The sequence below is a fragment of the Papio anubis genome, chromosome 5 (assembly GCF_008728515.1).
Source record: "Papio anubis isolate 15944 chromosome 5, Panubis1.0, whole genome shotgun sequence".
Lineage (NCBI taxonomy): Eukaryota > Metazoa > Chordata > Mammalia > Primates > Cercopithecidae > Papio > Papio anubis.
Window position 1 is genome coordinate 72,035,889 of NC_044980.1, and position 18,694 is coordinate 72,054,582.

The window sequence follows — 18,694 nt, forward strand, 5'->3', positions numbered from 1 at the left end:
GTCGGACCCTCCCCCGGGCGGGGGGCGGACTCCTGGACGGCCGCGCGCCCGGGAACCCGGCGCCCACAGAGCCGCGGCACCATGGCACCTGCCGGACGCCCGGGGGCCAAGAAGGTGAGTTTCCTCCCCTTGGTCCTCGCGGAGCCCCTGGCCGCTGTGAGCGACTCCGTTCACACTCCGCGTGGATCCCTAGCCAAGCCCTGGGGCCTCGGCAAAACACTTGGACTGGACGGCCCTGAGCCTCGATTTTCCCCAGTCACAGGTTGATTAGCTTTTAGGGAAGCCTTCCTCGGTGCCCGGCGCTGCACAGAGTGCTGTGCTCAAGTTATCTCCTCATCTTGACAATTATCCCCATTTCACAGGTGAGGAAACTGAGGTTCAGCGAGTCAGGCGACTAGCTCAGGGTCACGAGTCCAGCCCCGCGGGGAGCGCGGATCGGAAGTCTAGCTTTCGGACTCAGGTCGCGCGCACGTTTTCTTCCCTCAACCGACCCGCACCCGCAGCTCTTTGGGCTAATCCGCCCCAGAACCCTTCGGACTGTCCCTCGCGTTTTGGAAAAGTCAGCAGCCTGGCCTTGCGAGTCGCCAGCTGGCCTGAAACCAGTCCTGGATAAGGACGTCCCCAGAGCTGCGGCGCAGGATGGAGGGTGGGTGGGATTCGCTAGGACCCCTCCACCTCCTCCCACCCGGTGGTCCCCAGCTCCTGGCCCCTTTCCCGGTCTGGTCACCAGATGTTGGTTTTATGCCCAGCCATTTCTTTGTGGGCTATGTGTGGGGGTGGGAGGAAGGGGTGACTAAGCAAAATTAGGAAGGGCATGAGCTTGGACGAAAAACATCCCCAGGACCATTCAAAGAGACCCCCACCCGCGCCAGCCCTGTCATTCAGAGTGGGAGGAGGGGAGGAGGAGCAGTATATGCGTGGAAATGTGTATCACCGAGCTATTTATACTAAAAAGTTAGGAACGACCAAGATACTCTGCAATAGGGGATTCTAAATAAATTAAGGGTCATCTACTTAAGGTATTAGGCAATTAAATAACTTAGTATGAGAACCAGCAAAGTGCTTTGGCAATGTTAAGTTGCAAAAGGAAATATATCACAAACTGATCCCAATCGTATACAAATATTTATATACACACTGTAAGGAAGGACACATTAATGGTAATAGTTACACAAGACGTGGAATATTGGTTTAAAAAGCATGTTTTAGGATATTTTTTCAGATTATAAAAGTAAAATGTGAGCATTGAAAGAAATAGTTAATAAAAAATAATCAAAGAACATTGCGCTGACTTTTTTCTTTCAACTTTCTCTAATGCTATGTTCATCTTTACAGTTCATTTTTTTTAACGTTTTTAAAATGCCCTATTTTTTGTTCAATTTCTTTGGGGCCTCTGCTGTTACAGCACCAAGATTATCACACACTAATCCATGTGAATGAGTACCTGGGAGTTAAGAGGTTAATGGGAAGGAACTAATCTCACCTCTCTCCTCAGCTAGCAGGTACATTTTAAGAATTCATTTAATTGCTACAGACAAGACCTCCAATTAGGTCTTTAATCCAAAAGAGCAGCTCCGCTGGCAATTCTAGGAAGAGGGGGAGATATTTTAGATAGATTGGGTTTTTCTGGTCACCTCCTACTACACAGTGAAGTTGATCCCCACTGAGTATGAATAGAGATGTCTTGAAGCCAGATCTTAAGCCCAGAGGTCTTAGGTAGTGATATCTGCAAAAAGGGGGCATAAATGCACCCTAGAACTTGCTGTCAGATGCAAGGCAGGTTCACTGCCAAACTGATGGGGAGGATGGGATGAAAATATAAATCTACTGCAAAATTAATTTACAGTATTCCTTATTTTACATATTCCTGTCTTTATAATTATAGAGCTGACTTTAGATAATGAAAGAATAATGATGAAGAGAAGAACACACACTGGGGCAAATTTAAAAGTGGAGGGTGGCACGAGGGAGATGATCCAGATAACAAATGAAAACGTATTCCTCCCTTTACTTGGTAAAGTCAAAAGATACAAGATACAGTCAAAACTCCATATGACTACAATGTTTACCTATGTCACAAACCTACCAGATTTTCTGCTAAAGAGTAACATTTTTTCTTCTTGAGGACAAAAATTCTAGCATATGCAACACATCTGACATTTTCAAAACAGTCCTATTTGTTTGCTAATTCTTGGCATAGTTTCTTAATTGTCTACTCATTTTAGTTGTTATATGAGGTGGTAGGGATATAGACCATTAAGATATGTCACCTGCCTCCAAGCCTCTTACAGTCAAACTGAGGTGACAGGTAAGTAACCAGATACTGCTGTACAGGGGGATGCATGAACGAAGTGAAGCAAGACACAAAAGGGGTGTAATCACAGGTGAGACTGGGTCCGTGAGCCTGTACTCTGGTAGCAATGGAAGACCGTTCAGAGTAGGGCTGGAGAGTTCTCTACTCTGGAAACCATTTCAGTAATCAAATGCAGTGAGGATGCTGGGGCATTTGAGAAATGTGTAATACACTTGGCATAACCCTGTGATAGGTTGGATGTGGGAGGTGAGAAGCTAACCTACAACATCTGAATTCTGTGCCAGTGTTTTCCCTCGACAATTGTTTGATTAAATTTGATTCTTTTTTTTTTGTTTTTTGAGACAGAATCTCACTCTGTTGCCCAGGCTGGAGTGTAGTTGTGCAATCTCAACTCACTGCAACCTCCGCCTCCCAGGTTCAAGCGATTCTCCTGCCTCAGCCTCCCAAGTAGCTGGGACTACAGGCGCCGCCACCATGCCCAGTTAATTTTTGTATTTTTAGTAGAGACAGGGTTTCACCATGTTGGCCAGGCTGGTCTCAAACACCTGACCTCAAGTGATCCACCTGCCTCGGCCTCCCAAAGTGCTGGGATTACAGGCATGAGCCACCGTGCCTGGCCTAAATATGATTCTTAACATGGTGAACCTAATGAAGTGTATGAGATTTTCAGGAAAAGAGTTTGTACACAATAACTGTACCTCTGACTTTCTCTTCTGTATTCCCGTGTAGCATTTATTTGTCACATTCTGCTGTGATTATTTGTTGATCTATTGGTTTTCTCCAAAGTAGCCAGACTTTGAGCTTGTGGAGGGCAGAGACCTTGTCTTATTCTGATGTTTATCCCACTTGCCCACAACTATACATGACATGTGGAAGGTCTCAATAAACGTCCAAAATTTAAGGCCTTTTTTATATTTCAAAAGTACAAATTGAAAAGAGTGAATTGCATTTTATGCAGGGAGGAGAAAGAAAGAGATGAGAATCACAGTAAATATTAACATTTCTTCTGCATTCAGCTAAAATTCAGCTTTAGATATAAAATATGGAAAAATAACCAGAGTTGAGAGCTCTCTCTGCCAAAACAGTGTTTATGTTTAACATAATTCACACAGCTGGGCTCCATTTACCTGCCCTCCAAGTGCACAGTAAAAAGAAGATGCTGTAGGTATGGTGACCTATCATTAACTAGAGTTATTTACCTCTAGTTAAACCCCTTCTGATGGACCTTCTTGCACCGCAGAGGAAAGAAAACTAACCACATTGCCAGACTCCTTTGCAGCTAGGATCTGGATAAGAACTAGGATACCCAATCAGATGCACCAGCATGAGTCCGGGAAGGTGGAAGCATAGCAAGCATGGCCATAGTGCAGCATTCCAGTGTCATGTGAGGGGCAGCTGAGGTCACTGGAGCAGCCTCCTTCTCCCTATATGACAGCTGTGTCCTGAAGCCAGCAGTTTACTAGTGGCTTCTCTTAGTTGTGGCAGAGGGTACAGCCCCAGGCAGCCAATTCAGTCATGTTTTTCTAGGGTCATTCCTGGAAGCCCAGTGTAAATTTTTTTGTACCCATTTCTCAATATTAAACTCCTTTCTGCTTAGCCGGAGTGGTTTGTACCTCTGCAGCTAAACTGGACATGGGGATAAAGCCAGAATAAGCCCCCTCCCTAGTCATGCCATTCAATGGCGATTGAGAAATCATTCAAGCCATATTTGACCTCCCATGTTTGGTTCCATACTGTTAACAGGACTGTCCTGGGAGGCTCTGTGGGAGGATCCTCACATGTCTGCTTTAATTTCTGGTTGCTTTTATTAGATCCAGGATTGACCTAGGTAAGAACAAAGACTCCTGTAACCAAGATCAAATTAGCTTCCCTCTTATTCTTTATTGCCTTTATAGCCTTCCAACCTCCTGGAAAAAGATTGAAGACAATAATATATCAAGTAATACGGCCAAAATGTGTTTGAGATCTCTTTGTTCCTTGGTATCCAAGGAAACTTGCTCCTGATACCTTGGGTGGGTCACTTTGTGTGGGGAGTAAGCAAAGGAGAAATAGCAGATGCCAGACACTAGAACAGAAGCAGTTTCTCTCCAAAATCTGTTCCTCCTCCTTCCGTAGGATTAGCATTGGAGCTGGACACATGGGCATTCACTGATGATACTTCCTGGCTTCTCTTGCAGCAAGGTAGAGCCATGTGACTAAACTGTCATGCAGGAAATGTAAATGTCAATGAGATGAGTCACTTCTAGGTCTGAGCTAAAAACTTTAGGATGAGCGTTGCCACACTTTGTTTCCTCATCGTTTGAGACAGAGTATGAATGTGACTCTGATCAAGTTTCCCCCATGCTGAGGAGGACAGTACCCTAGGGCTGGGTTGGCAAATGCTTTCTGTAAAGGGTTAGATAGTAATTATTTTTAGCCTTGGGGCCATACAGTCTTGGTGGTAACTACTCGACTCTGCTACTGTAGTGGAAAAGTGGCCATTAGACAGTATGTAAATCACTGGGCAGGGTTTTACCTAAGACCATTTTTACAAACACAGGTGATGTGCCAGAATTGGTCTGTGGGCTATCGTGTGCTGACCCCTGCCACAGGGAATGGCAAAGCAATAAGATGAAAGGACTGTGCACTTTGGTGCACACTCCGTAAAAAAGAAGCCCCCCACAAACAGTGGCTTTAAATAAAAGTAGTTTCTTTTTCCTCTGTAAGAGGAAAGCCACTGTTTATGGGGCCTCTTTTTCACAAGGCTTAGTTTCACCCTACACCGAACATGTAGCCCAGTAAGCTGTCTCTGTACCCTGCTTGATGTCTCCCTTGGATTCAGAAACTGAGGGGGTTTATATTGATTTCACAGAACAGATAAGACTAGTTAGAAGAGGCATCTGAGGCTTTTCTCCCTGATCCAGTCCTTGCTTTGTGTCCGGCTATGGGCAGGCCTGAAATGAACTGGCCTATTATCAATAAAAGGTTGCATCTTTCACTAATGCAGCCTAGAAAAGAGGGATCAGGATTGCTGTGGGGGTTGGGGGGGTGGTTTGCAGTGGTCAGGGAAGGCATCTCTGAAAAGGTGACACTTGACCAAAGACCTGAAGGCAGTGAGGGGATGACCCTGCAGGCACCTGGGGAGATGTGGTTTAGACCAAGCAAAATGGGAAAAGTTCTCTTATGCCCTTCGCAGGGTGTGCGATGGGGGTGTGGCTCACTTCTTCAGCTCCGCACAGCTTAAACCCCTGGGGGAGCATGCAGGTACCCCATGGCAGCGTCTAGGGGTGAATGTTTACAGCTCCCGAAGCCCCAGTGGGCATGTGTTACAGTGTGCTCTTTCAGCTTCGCTGTCCACTGGCAGCTTGTGTTAATCAGTTCAATTAGACCCTCTGCCTTATTGGAAGGACAGAGGGCTTTCTGTATCCCAGGGTTCTTGCCAATGTACTGGAAAAACTGGATCCCACGTGGGCCTGGAGAATGAGTGCAAGGTTTTATTGTGTGGTGGAAGAAGCTCTCAGCAGATGGATGGGGAGCCAGAAGGGGGATGGAGTGGGAAGGTGGTCTTCCCCTGGAGTCAGGCCGCTCAGCAGCTGGGCTCTCCTCTAACCACCCCGGCCGAATTCCGCGTTGTCTGTGTCATTCTGCCGCTGTTGGCCTGCCGAAGTCTGTGTGTTCTTCTGCCAGTGTGTTTCTTTCAATGTCCAGCTGCTTGTGTTTGTGTTTGCTAGGGTCTTGAGGTTTTTATAGGCACAGGATGGAGGTGTGGTGGGCCAGGGTGGTCATGGAAAATGCAACATTTGGGCGCAAAAACAGGAGTGCCTATCCTCACCAGGGTCTGTGGGCACAGGCCTGAGGCCTTCCTTTATCAAAAGGAAACTGCATCCCATGGCTAACTGCTCTGAATGGAACCTTTTAAATAAGTTATGAGTGGGCTAAATAGAAAGGTGGTAAAACAGAAGGAAAAGAGAGTAGGAATTTAGAAGCTAGTCTGATTTTTTACTTCCTTGGCTCTGTGATCTTGGGCAAGTCAACCATTCTGAGCCTCAGTTTCCTCATCTATACCTGAGAATAAAAACTGTCTGTCCTGCCTCACCGGCAGAGTTGCTGGGAGTGCCATATGATAACACACGTGTGAACACACTGCATGATTACGAAGCATTGTGTCCACTACAGTTCTGTTCAGTGACTGACACGAAGAAAAGGTTTATTTTTCTCACCTAATAAGAGGTCCAGGGGTAGCAGCCCATGGCTGCTGCAGCCACCCAAGGATGTCTTAAGCAATCTGCCTCATATGGCTGTCAGATGACTGCTGTACTCCCAGGCATTATGTTGGCATTCCAGCCAGGAAGGAGGAAAATAGACAAGAAGGAAGGGAGTGGGCGTCTATGTCAGGAAAGAAAAACTTTTCCAGAAATCCTCCACCAGCTTCCATATGTGTCTCACTGGCCAGCACTGTGTCACAGGGCTGCTCCCAGAGGCAAGGGAGCCTGGGAATTTTTTGAAAGTTGGGGGCATTGTCCCCCCACACACACAAAAAAGGGAGAGAATGCACACTAGTTAGACAACTTGCCGTGTTGCCACAAACGCGTTGAAAAGCCAAAATAACTATCATGGAATCAGCACTATAATTTGACTCAGATTAAATGTTATTTAAGAATAAATAGTCTCAGCCCTTTCATTGTACAAAATAGGTACCTGGATTGGCCAAGAAACACAGTATGCTCAATCTTTCTGAAATATTATTAAGCACATTATTTTAACAAAACTACAGCTCTAAGAACATAATACATCTTCACCTAAAATTAGAAATTGCTTTTAGAAAAAAAAAAAAAAAAAGGTAGAGCAGAACTTAGGTGCTGTTTTTCTCTTCTTCAGGGGATTCTGGAACGCCTGGAGAGTGGGGAGGTTGTGATTGGAGATGGCAGCTTTCTCATTACTCTGGAGAAGAGAGGCTATGTGAAGGCTGGGCTCTGGACTCCAGAGGCAGTGATAGAACACCCAGATGCAGGTTGGTGCCACATCCCCAAGAGTGTCTACCTCAGTGGTGTTTTATTTAAATCTGATTGAGAGAAGATCAAGAAAAAAATAACAACTGTTTCAAAAGGGTGTTTTGCTTGCTAAAATTGCCAAGATGTGGAGACAATGGCAGTATGAAGGCGGAAGTATATGCAAGAAAATGACCTCTCTCTTCCTTTCTCTCTCTCTCATATACACACCTACACACATCACACACCCACACATCCACACGCCCACACACACACACACACACACCCACACACTCACACCCCTAACCCCACATCCACACACACCCCATATACACACCCACACACCACAAACACACGTACACACCCACACACTCCCACACACCCCCCCCCACACACTCACACCCCTAACTGCACATCCACACACACCCCATATACACACCCACACACACCACAAACACATGTACACACCCACACAACACACACACACCCACCACACTCTCATACACACACACATCTGCATCTTAATGTACAGGCAGTGCTAAAATAGACGTCTTAATATTTGTTCCATGAATATTTACCTTGTAGATACACAGAGTTTCCTTAAAACAGCAAAGCTGTTCCTGCTTCTGATTCACCCTGCTGACAATGTGCATGGTTAATGTAACAGTGTGTATAGTGAGGGTGATTAATGGCAGTCACAGTGTAACAGAGCACAGCCAGCCAGGTCCCGGGGTTGGGAGGGCAAAGAAGTCAACACAGTTTTATATCATCCTCCTGGCTAGTGGTAAAGAACTGTGATGGGATTAGATAGTTACCTGAAATTAGAACTGTAATTCTCTTCTGACTCTTTTTTGTGTGTGTTTGTTCTCCTAAATTAAAGTGGGAAAATAAAGCCAGAGAATGAAATGGGTGAAAGAGAATACTAGCTGAGACTGGAACTTTTGATTCGCTCTGATTTTATGTATATTCGCACAGCATATCAGATAAACCTAGGATCCTGTCTTGGTTCTTCCACTGACCAGCTGTGTGACCTTGGACAAGTCACTTGACCTCTCCAAGGATCCATATCTTCATCTGTTTCACGAGGGCACAACACAGGCTAGGTGTGAGGACTCATGAGTTAACCTGTGTGAAGTGCCCTGCGTATCTTCAGTACGATGGCCATTATGATTGGTGCATTGGACACTCAGAGTTCTGTGGCAGAGCAGGACCAAGTTTTGTCCCTTTGGTGCTTAACAGGATGTTTTCATCTGGCCCAAGAAGAACTTGTTCTTAATGTTAAAAGACCTTTTTGCTAAACTGGGAAGAAAGTGCTGGAATAACAAGAGTAAGGATACGGGAGGAGGGGCGAAAGTGGTGAAGGAGAGGAAGGAATGACTTTCGGATAGCCAGGGAAAACTTCCAGACTGCTCTCTGATGTTCCCCAGCTGCTTGCTGCTGACTCTGATATGGGTGCCACCCACATGCATTCTGCTTTCTACGAGAAGCTCCTCACTTTACTTTGAGGGCTGCCAATGCTGACTATAGTAGACCAGCTATGTCCTTCACAACACAGGTATAGAATAAACCTCTCTGGACTAAGAGACCAAAGGATAATTGGCCAATCTGGTCTTAATCTCTGCATGTGACTGCACCAAGTCATTGAGGCCCATCACCAGAACAATACAAGGCTACTCTAAACAGTACATCCTGCCTATGAATTCTACTGACCTTAATCTATAACTTTTTATCACTACTAGGTTTGAACTGAGGTATGATTGAAAGAGATAGGAGTCAGTGAAAATGACAGCTTCTGTAATATTTCTTTGTTCATTTATTTCAATGTTTAAAACCCAACTACTTTGTAGTTCGTCAACTTCACATGGAATTCTTGAGAGCAGGATCAAATGTCATGCAGACTTTCACCTTTTCTGCCAGTGAGGACAATATGGAAAGCAAGGTAAACGGCAATGGCTGGACGTGGGGAGGGAGTCATCTATTAAGAAATAACCTCTACATGGGAAGCTATGGCATTGATGATGTGTTACTATACTTTATTACAAAAGTCCATATAAGTATCTATGTATTAATTGTCACATAAAGATGTATACTAACTAGGCTGGGCACAGTGGCTTACACCTGTAATTCCAGCACTTTGGGAGGCCGAGGTGGACAGACCACTTGAGCCCAGGAGTTCCAGATCAGCTGGACAACATGGTGAAACCCCATCTCTACTAAAAATGCAAAAATTAGCTGGGCGTGGTGGCAGGTGCCAGTAATCCCAGCTACACGGGAGGCTGAGGCATGAGAATGGCTTGTACCTGGGAGATGGAGGTTGCAGTGAGCCGAGATCACACCACTGCGCTCCAGCCTGGGTGACAGAGCGAGACTCCATCTCAGAAAAAAAAGAAGTTAATATATACTAAATGAATTAGCTTTCTCTCCCCATTTAGGTATAGGAGGGGTCAGGACTAGGGGTAAAATAAACCATTGGAAGGGCACGGCTGTCTTCTTGTGTTATTTTTTAGAGAGAAAGCACTTCATAGATGCTCTTTTTACCTTCTCATTTCACATTTTTCTCTTCTGGAGACATGGAGGCCCAAAAAACACAACACTGGTGTAGAAATGAGAAAAAATGGGTTTAATATCCAGCATTGCCACCTATTGGTTGTGGCTTTGTGTAAGACACCTACCTGCATTGGGCATTGGTTTTCTCTCTGCAAAATGGAGATAACGGTAGTACTTAAGTTCATCGACCTGTTGAGAAGAGTAAGTAAGATCAAAGATGTGGACGTATTGTGAAATATTCTGCAAATGTAAAATGTTAACACGTGTAAATATTAATGCCCATTAATTCATTCAACCAACCAACATGTACTGAGTATCTGTTATAGTCCATTCTCTATGTTAGATTCAAAGATAGTACAAAGGCATAGATCCTATCTGGAGGCTCAAGGTCAAGTATGGGAGGCAAACAAATAGTTATTAAAATCCAATGTGGTAAGTACAATAATGGAAATATAAGGTCATGGTAACAGAGGAGATTGTACCCAACTCTGCTCATCTTCTCTGCTTGCATTGAAAAGAGTGGCTTACACTCATCTTACTTGTTTATTGTTCCTTTGGTTATCTTTTATATTTTACCTTCAAACTGCTAGGCTCACCATCTGAACTCTTGCTCTCTAACCTCAGTGGGAAGATGTAAATGCTGCTGCCTGTGACCTCGCCAGGGAAGTGGCTGGCAAAGGTGATGCTTTGGTTGCAGGGGGGATCTGCCAGACATCAATATACAAATACCACAAGGATGAAACTAGAATTAAAAAACTTTTTCGACAACAGCTAGAAGTTTTTGCCTGGAAAAATGTGGACTTCTTGATTGCAGAGGTGAGGCTAGTATTGGAGGAAAAGGATTGAGCCTATTTTGCAAGCATAACTGCAGAGTCTTCACATTCCATGAGAGTATTGGACAGCCTTATGCCCTCATTTCTTCCATGTGGGTGGTCAAAGGTTTATTTAAATGCATGGCAGTCAAGGTCAACATTCCCTCATTGGTATGCTAGGTTCTCTTGGAGCCAAAGGACAGACCCAGGGGAGGCCTGACCATAGCCTTTGATCTTCTAAGGTCTGGGTGGCTGCAGAAGCTGACTCGGGGGACTCCACAACCTAGAAGGAAGCATAGGGCACAGTGCATCCGGGAGCACCCTCTCCAGAGTGAGAAGCCAAGCAGGAGGGCACTGCATGTGTGGGCTGGGGACTGAGAGAGCAAGGCCTAGAAGGTGGTGGCTGTCCAGGCTTGTCCAGGCCCCACCAATAATGCTCAGCACCCAGTAGTTTCCATAGCCTTCTCCATCCATGTCTTGCTCTTCTTGCCTCTCTGCTTTCACTCAAGCTATGACATGTGAGTTACATTTTGAAGAAAGAATCAGTAAGTATTGGTCATTGATTGGACGTGAAGACCCAGAACATTATCTTTCCTCCGCTTCCAAAAAGAAAGTCCTCATTCCCCATTTCCCAACATAACTGCTACTGCCTGGAGTCATGCCTTCAACCCATGACTTTACTCCAAACAAGAGGATATCCCCTGGCCAGGCGCGGTGGCTCACACCTGTAATCCCAGCATGTGTGATGGGATTTGACACCAGATGATTTGATTTCCAGATGGATGATGACACCACTCTGTTTGTTTAAGAACCCATCTTTTGATTCTCTCTGTCATTGCTCACACTGCTTCTGCAGAATTTGTTTCTAACTCAAGAGGGAAGAAATGGGAAGATTTCTGGCTTTTCTTTAGTTGCCTTAAGGTCAGCTTTTCAGCTGTGGCACTGAAGGGGGTTCCTGGGAAGCACCCCAGAAAATGACATAAGTTTACCAGACAAGATGTCCCGTCTGCCACTAGCAAAGAAAGGGAGTAGCTATCTCTCCCATGCTGTGCCTCAATCTTCTCATCCGGGGAAATAGTATTTCCCTTCCTACTTTATGGAGTACTTATGAATATCTAACTAGAAGCGAATATAAAAGCTCTTTGAAGTATACAACACATGATAAGCTACTCATTGTTTCAGAGATTACCCCAGTTTTATAAGAGATGAATCTAAAATTTATTAGTGAAACTTTTCCTCCTTCAAAATTATGATTTTAAATCCTCAGATACTTTGAAAATCTCTGGGTGTGTTTTCTTCTTTTTCACTCATAGGCATCATCTCACTGAATCAATGATCCCTGAATGAAAAACTATAAGTTATTGTTATAGGAATGAAAATATTTACTCGGAAAGGTATTCTTTAATCAGTCTTATAGACACACATTCCTTAGCAAGTTTTATTGTATATATGTTTATATTCTATTTGGTAATTTTTATAACTGTTTTGCTATATTTACCTTTACCATTCAAAATCTGCTTTATGTTTGGACCAATAGAAAAAGTGACATTTCTCTTAGTATTTTGAGCATGTTGAAGAAGCTGTGTGGGCTGTGGAAGTCTTAAAAGAATCCGATAGACCCGTGGCAGTTACCATGTGCATAGGCCCAGAGGGAGACATGCATGATATAACCCCTGGAGAATGTGCCGTGAGGCTGGTGAAGGCAGGTAATTTGGACCCATACAGTGATACACAGCTCAGTTGTTGCTTATGAAATTTAACAAAGTGTGCTTGATACTGTGAGAGCAGTTTGGAAATAAAAGAATTAACTCCAATCAGTTTTCTTATCTGTAAATCGTGGGAGGTGGAGGGGGATAGCTAACCTCTAAGGTATCTTCCAACTATTAAAAAATAATAATAAACAAATAAATAAATAAGTAATAAAATGTAAGTGTTATTTCTTTGCACAGGGGCTTCCATCGTTGGCGTGAACTGCCGCTTTGGGCCCGAGACCAGCTTGAAGACGATGGAGCTCATGAAGGAGGGTCTCGAGCGGGCAGGGCTGAAAGCGCACCTCATGGTACAGCCCCTGGGGTTCCACACGCCCGACTGTGGCAAAGAGGGGTTTGTGGACCTCCCAGAATATCCCTTTGGTAAGCTCAGGTGCATAGTAGAGGTCTTTGTATTTCTCGTTGTGACAAAATCCAAATGGCTATAATAAATTGTGGCTCAGTTTTACAATAAGAAACTGCATATGACAAAACATTCAGTGTTAACCAAAAATGAGCTACCAGAAGAATGCATCATCTAAAGTTCACAATTTTTTTATCGGAAAAACTGCTCATTATAATATCCATCATTTGAAAATGAGAACAGTAACAGAAATGCTGTTAACTATTGTGATACAGGACTGGAGTCCAGAGTTGCCACCAGATGGGATATTCAAAAATACGCCAGAGAAGCCTACAACCTGGGGGTCCGGTACATTGGCGGGTGCTGTGGATTTGAGCCCTACCACATCAGGGCAATTGCAGAGGAGCTGGCCCCAGAAAGGGGCTTTTTGCCACCAGCTTCAGAAAAACATGGCAGCTGGGGAAGTGGTTTGGACATGCACACCAAACCCTGGATTAGAGCAAGGTAAGCATTTTTAAATTAACATTCTTATTATTTTCCTTTAATCTAATTTTGTTTATTGTTGTAAATGTTATGCATGCACATGGCAAAAAGTATAGAAACGTATAAAGTGAAAAGTAAAAATTATCCCCTTCCTGACACCAGTCCCATTTCCATAATTGTCTTCAGTCCATTCGGGCTGTTAGAACAATACCATAAACTGGGTGGCTTATACACAACAGAAATTTCTTTCTCAGTTCTGGAGGCTGCAAAGTCCAAGATCAAGGTGTCAGCAGATTCAATGTCTGGTGAAGGCCTTATAGATGGTAAAGGCCATCTCTAAGGAAGCAGGCATTCCTTACAGATGATACCTGCTTGCTGTGTTCTTACATGGTAGATGGGGCACCACAGCTCCCTGGGGTCTCTTTTCTTTTCTTTCTTTTTTTTTTTTTTTGTTTTTGTTTTTGAGACAGCATCTGACTCTGTTGCCCAGGCTGCAGTGCAATGGCGCAATCTTGGTTCACTGCAACCTCTGCCTCCCAGCTTCAAGTAATTCTCCTGCCTCAGCATCCCGAGTAGCTGGGATTACAGGCGCCCACCACCACACCCGATTAATTTTTGTATTTTAGTAGGGATGGGGTTCCACCATGTTACCCAGGCTGGTTTCGAACTCCTGACCTCATGATCCGCCTGCCTCCGCCTCCCAAAGTGCTGGGATTAGAGTGGGGCCTCTACTAGTCCCATTCATCAGGGCTCCACCCTCATGACCCAATCACCTCCCAGTGGCTCCACCTCCTAATATTATCACATTGGTGACTAGGTTTCAACATATGCATTGTGGGGGACACGGACGATCAGACCAGGGCACAGAGGAAACCTGCTTGTCATTTGTAGTTTGAAATCTTGTACCTCTATTTCTTTCGTCATCAGTTTGAAGTGGTTATTATTGATAACCCTTTATGAAAGCTGAGGGATTTAAATCGCACAGTCTTCCCCTTTCCCCCATTCTCCTTTTCCCAGTTTTGATTCGTTACACTTTTATTTCTTCTGTTGCATATCATCTTTTTAAGTTAAATTTATATATTTAACCACCTTTTTCTTAGTTCATCAATATAAGGCAGGAATCTCTTGACTCCACTCTCTGTAAAATAAGAATAGATTGCCTTCTGCTTCTTTCCACCTTCTCTCTCTCATCTACCCCTTGGTGTCTCTCAGTTTTACCATACTTTACTATCATCAAGGTTTATAACCATTTTGTTCTATTCTATAGTTATAATTGTCTTTCAAGCATTCTCCGTAGGTTGATTCTAAAAATATAAAATCAGTGAATAACATTTACGATATTATTATAATTGTTACATTAAACAAGCAGGACTCATGAAACATAATTAGAACTCACTTTTATTTTTGTCTCCCTCTATCCTTTTAAACCTACTCAATGAATTCCTTCCTTTGTTCCTATTTGAAAATACTGACATGCTCTAGAACTTCTCTGGGTGCTCTTAGGCAATGGAAAGTTCCATAATCACTTTATTTCACAGATAGTCTTAGGTCAGTAATTGAAAGTGTTTAGGACTGGGCGGTGACTCACACCTGTAATCCTAGCACTTTGGGTGGATCACCTGAGCTCAGCAGTTCAAGACCAGCCTGGCCAACATGGCAAAACCTCATCTCTACTAAAAATACAAAAGTTAGCCTGGCGTGGTGGCAGGAGCCTATAATCCCAGCTACTCGGGAGGCTGAGGCAGCTTGAATCCAGTGGGGTGGAGGTTGCAGTGAGCCAAGATTGCGCCACTTCACTCCAGCCCGGGGAATAGAGCGAAACTCCACCTCAAAATGAACAAACAAAAAAAAACCCCAAAATAAAAAATAAACAAAAGTGTTCAGGTTCATGGCAAATCAAAACTCAGAGCATGTTTGAAACTTGAAGCTTCTCCCTTTGTCCAGCAACAGCCTTCCACAGACAGGAAACCAGGAAAGGCCAACGTGCTGCTTCTCTTTCTCTGTCTTATGCTCCCAACCCTCCCTTCCCATCTGCTACCCATGGTTTCTGGCCTCCTCAGATTCAAAGTAAGAAGAGAGAGGATGGACGAAGGAGTAAGACTGTTGTTGCTTGCCTGGCACCCTGATAGGAAGCCGGCATGCTTTGAGCCTGGCAGATCTTTGTGAGCATGCTCATGGGTCTTCAGAGGCTTCCACTGGAAACTTTTGTCTGTAGTTCTCATGCCACCCACATTTTTCTGACTGTGACTTCCACCTCAGACAGTGGCTTTTTCAACCAGATCACTGCAGATATACTCTGATTTGGGGGTCCCATTGTCCTTCCTGGTGATTCTCTTGGGTCAGATTTTAGATAGCTCAGGCTGGCTCTCTTGCTCTCATTAAACTCAAAACAGCTTTCACCCTTCCTTTCTACAGACAAGCCCTGAGAGTGTGGTCTGACCCCAATTTAACAGCATCCCTTTTGCCCACAAGCAAAGTAGCTGGCCCATTGTTCTCTTGTGGTCTAGATTTTCCAGGGGAGAGTCAGGTGAGTCATCTGGCTGGTTCGTAGCCACCTCCTTTAAACTTCAGCTCAGTGTCTGTCTTGCAACTCCCCTTGATACCTAAAATCCATCATACCTTGGTGTTTCCAGTCAAACTTCCAATCTAATACTCTGTTGCAGGAATAATAGAAAATTGTTGCATTTAGAAAAACGTTCACTGTAGAACAAAGTAGTGTTCTGCAGTGTTCTGTGTCCCTTTATCCATGGGACCATGGATAAAGAGAAATAATCCTATTTACAAAACTTAAGCTACCTGTTGGAGAATGTTCCAAGCATCAAGGTCAAATGAATTTTCTTCTCTTACATTCCCATGGATATATTGTCCAAATCCATGCCATATTTCAATTGGCTTCATACTTGGTCTGACTTTCTTTGTATAGCTTTTGATTTTCAAGGGATTTCTGATTAACTTCCTTTTTCATTGTTGAAAGAAAAATAACAGGGCTTCACTTTCCCTGAGGTCTTATAATTACTGTTCTGTTATGGATCATTGTACTTCACACACACACTCTCATACTCTTTCTCTCTCCTCTGTCTCTCCATGTAGATAATCTTTTGTGTATGTACATGTGTATATATATACATGTGTATGTATATATATACACATATGTATGTATATCTGTTGATATAATTCCATCCCGCTTCCATCTTCTAGAACTAGTCACAATCTCTGCTGTCTTCTCTTTGTTCAGTACTCTTATGTACTTCACCCATTTTGTGCTTATTTATTCATTTCAGTGGGATTGAAAGTCTTCATTTTTGGACTGGAAAAACTTGCCTAATGCAAATTTACTTAGGTTGTAAAAGTAGGCAAGAATCATTTAGCCAAAACTTTCTTCTAGGGGATATGGATATTTACCAGAGAAGATGGTTTGTATATGTGTCATACTTTTTAAAAAGTACTAAATATAAATATAATTAAAAGGTGAGGAAACATACTTTACTGATGATTAAAATATTTTAAATAAGTGAGAAGTTTATTTAATTATCATCTGCTAGGAATCCTTAAAATTCATTAGCTATTAGAATTAAAACGTTATTCTATAGACCAAAGCAAGAAGACACCCTTTGTACCCTGACTCCCAAACCTACTGATATTCACAGAAATTTATGACTACACAGTAAACACTAGATTTCTGACATCTTATCATCCAAAAATATTGATTTACTCATTGTTTTGTAAGTGAAGTAGAAAAAATGATAAAAATATATTTATCAGAAAGGGCTGTGACCAGGGACCTTTGTACTCTTCTTCCTTTGTCTAACAACAAGAAACAAATATTGCTTAAGTAATTTGTATTATTTTCTTAGTTACTTTTTGGAGAATTATACTTTGACTCATTACATTAAAAACTGTTTTCATATTCTTCTCATTACATGAAAATATTGCTAGAGTTAGAAGGACTCTGTTAGAAATTTCAGAATAAATATAATTCATAAAAGTATATGAAATTTAAGGCTGGGCATGGTGGCTTATGCCTGGAATCCCAGCACTTTGGGAGGCCAAGGCAGATGGATCACTGGAGCTCAGGAGTTTGAGACTAGCCTGGGCATCATGGGGAGACCCTGTCTCTACTAAAAATACAAAAGTTAGCCTGGTGTGGTGGTGCACGCCGGTAGTCCCAGCTACCTGGGGGGCTGAGGCAGAAGAATTGCTTGAATCCAGGAGGTCTAGGCTGCAGTGAGCCAAGATTGTGCCACTGCACCCCAACCTGGGCAACAGAGCGATACCCTGTCTCAAAATAAAAAGTATATGAAATTGAAATACCTTGTCTTTTTCTGAAAGGTGGTATGAAACCTAATGATTGTTACTGAAATGTGAGAAAGGCCCCTGGCATTAATGGATATGGACATAGTTTTCTGTCTGTATGTTATAACAAAAGTTCTGCTTTAGCCTGATTATCCACCAAGTTTTGACTCTGGGGTGTGTGTGCGGGGGGTGGGGGGTGGTTATGTACATACGCATACACATATACATATATGACATATTGGACTTATAGGTAAGACTTTTAATTAATTAATTATGTATATATTAAAACACAGGGCTCGAAGGGAGTATTGGGAGAATCTGCTGCCAGCTTCAGGCAGACCTTTCTGTCCTTCGCTGTCAAAGCCAGACGTCTAAGGAGTAGTGAAGGAAAACCCTGAAATAACAGAACGGAAAAAAGTTGCCCTCAAGCCCGACCTGGAACCCTTCCTTGCCTTCATCCTCACCATGCCCTGCTATCTCCAGCTGCTGAGCAGCTGAGGTGCTGCAGCTCCTTCCCTTCCAGTCCACAAGCGCGTACAAATTGAGCTCCTGCTGTGGTTAAGCACTGCAACAGACACTACCAGAGATGCAGAGAAGCGAGAGGCACCTTGTTCTCCAAGAACTTACTGGCCAATAATGCTGCAGTGCATTCCTTTGAAGATCATCAGGAATAGCCAAACTTGTCTTTGAGGGTGAATTTGACACTTTAAAATAATCAGAAGTCACTGAGACCCAAAGCTAGTGAATAATTCAAGTGACTAAGCTAGGTACTTGAGGATGATAGAGCAACACTAAACTAAAGCAATGAGTCTGCTTTTCTTTAATGATTTATATGATAACTCCAAAGGCAATCCCAAAAGAAAAGATGTAAAGAATGTTTTGAGCAATGGTAGGATTATTGAAATAAATGTGTAACTATCCAAAGTGATTACTTTCAAAGATGATTTTTACTTAACGATATTAGGTCCGGCCAGGTGAAGTGACTCACGTCTGTAATCCCAGCACTTTGGGAGGCCGAGGCGGGTGGATCACCTGAGGTCAAGAGTGCAAGACCAGTCTGACCAATATGGTGAAACCCTGTCTCTGCAAAAATACAAAAATTAGCCTGGCATGATGGCAGGCGCCTGTAATCCCAGCTACTCGGGAGGCTGAAGCAGGAGAATCGC

At 43.4% G+C, this 18,694-nt stretch overlaps 2 protein-coding genes across 3 annotated transcripts in view; one reads left to right on the top strand and one right to left on the bottom strand.

The window, feature by feature from the left end:
- The window catches only part of DMGDH (dimethylglycine dehydrogenase), a 120,965-nt gene that overhangs the window by 70,821 nt on the left and 31,450 nt on the right, over nucleotides 1-18,694 (bottom strand). Inside the window, exon 3 of the mRNA XM_017959687.3 lies at nucleotides 9,954-10,017. The gene's annotated coding sequence lies outside the window, so the exon portion shown is untranslated. The remainder of the gene's footprint in view (nucleotides 1-9,953; nucleotides 10,018-18,694) is intronic.
- Nucleotides 14-18,456, top strand: BHMT2 (betaine--homocysteine S-methyltransferase 2). 2 transcript variants are annotated; one of them, XM_003899856.3, is made up of 8 exons: nucleotides 14-114; nucleotides 7,172-7,304; nucleotides 9,129-9,220; nucleotides 10,453-10,644; nucleotides 12,199-12,346; nucleotides 12,590-12,772; nucleotides 13,028-13,256; nucleotides 17,822-18,456. In XM_003899856.3, exons 1-8 carry the CDS (start codon nucleotides 82-84, stop codon nucleotides 17,901-17,903), a joined length of 1,092 nt encoding a protein of 363 aa, XP_003899905.1. In that variant the 5' UTR covers nucleotides 14-81; the 3' UTR covers nucleotides 17,904-18,456. The 2 variants fall into 2 exon arrangements, with proteins under 2 accessions (XP_003899905.1, XP_017815177.1); XM_017959688.3 differs by lacking the exon at nucleotides 17,822-18,456 and adding an exon at nucleotides 15,651-16,309.

Excerpts from the sequence above, each read along its gene's own strand:
- BHMT2 (XM_017959688.3), top strand. The coding sequence starts at position 82 with ATGGCACCTGCCGGACGCCCGGGGGCCAAGAAG. Across the intron at positions 115-7,171 it reads GACGCCCGGGGGCCAAGAAG|GGGATTCTGGAACGCCTGGA; the intron begins GTGAGTTTCCTC and ends TCTCTTCTTCAG. Across the intron at positions 9,221-10,452 it reads AGGACAATATGGAAAGCAAG|TGGGAAGATGTAAATGCTGC; the intron begins GTAAACGGCAAT and ends CTCTAACCTCAG.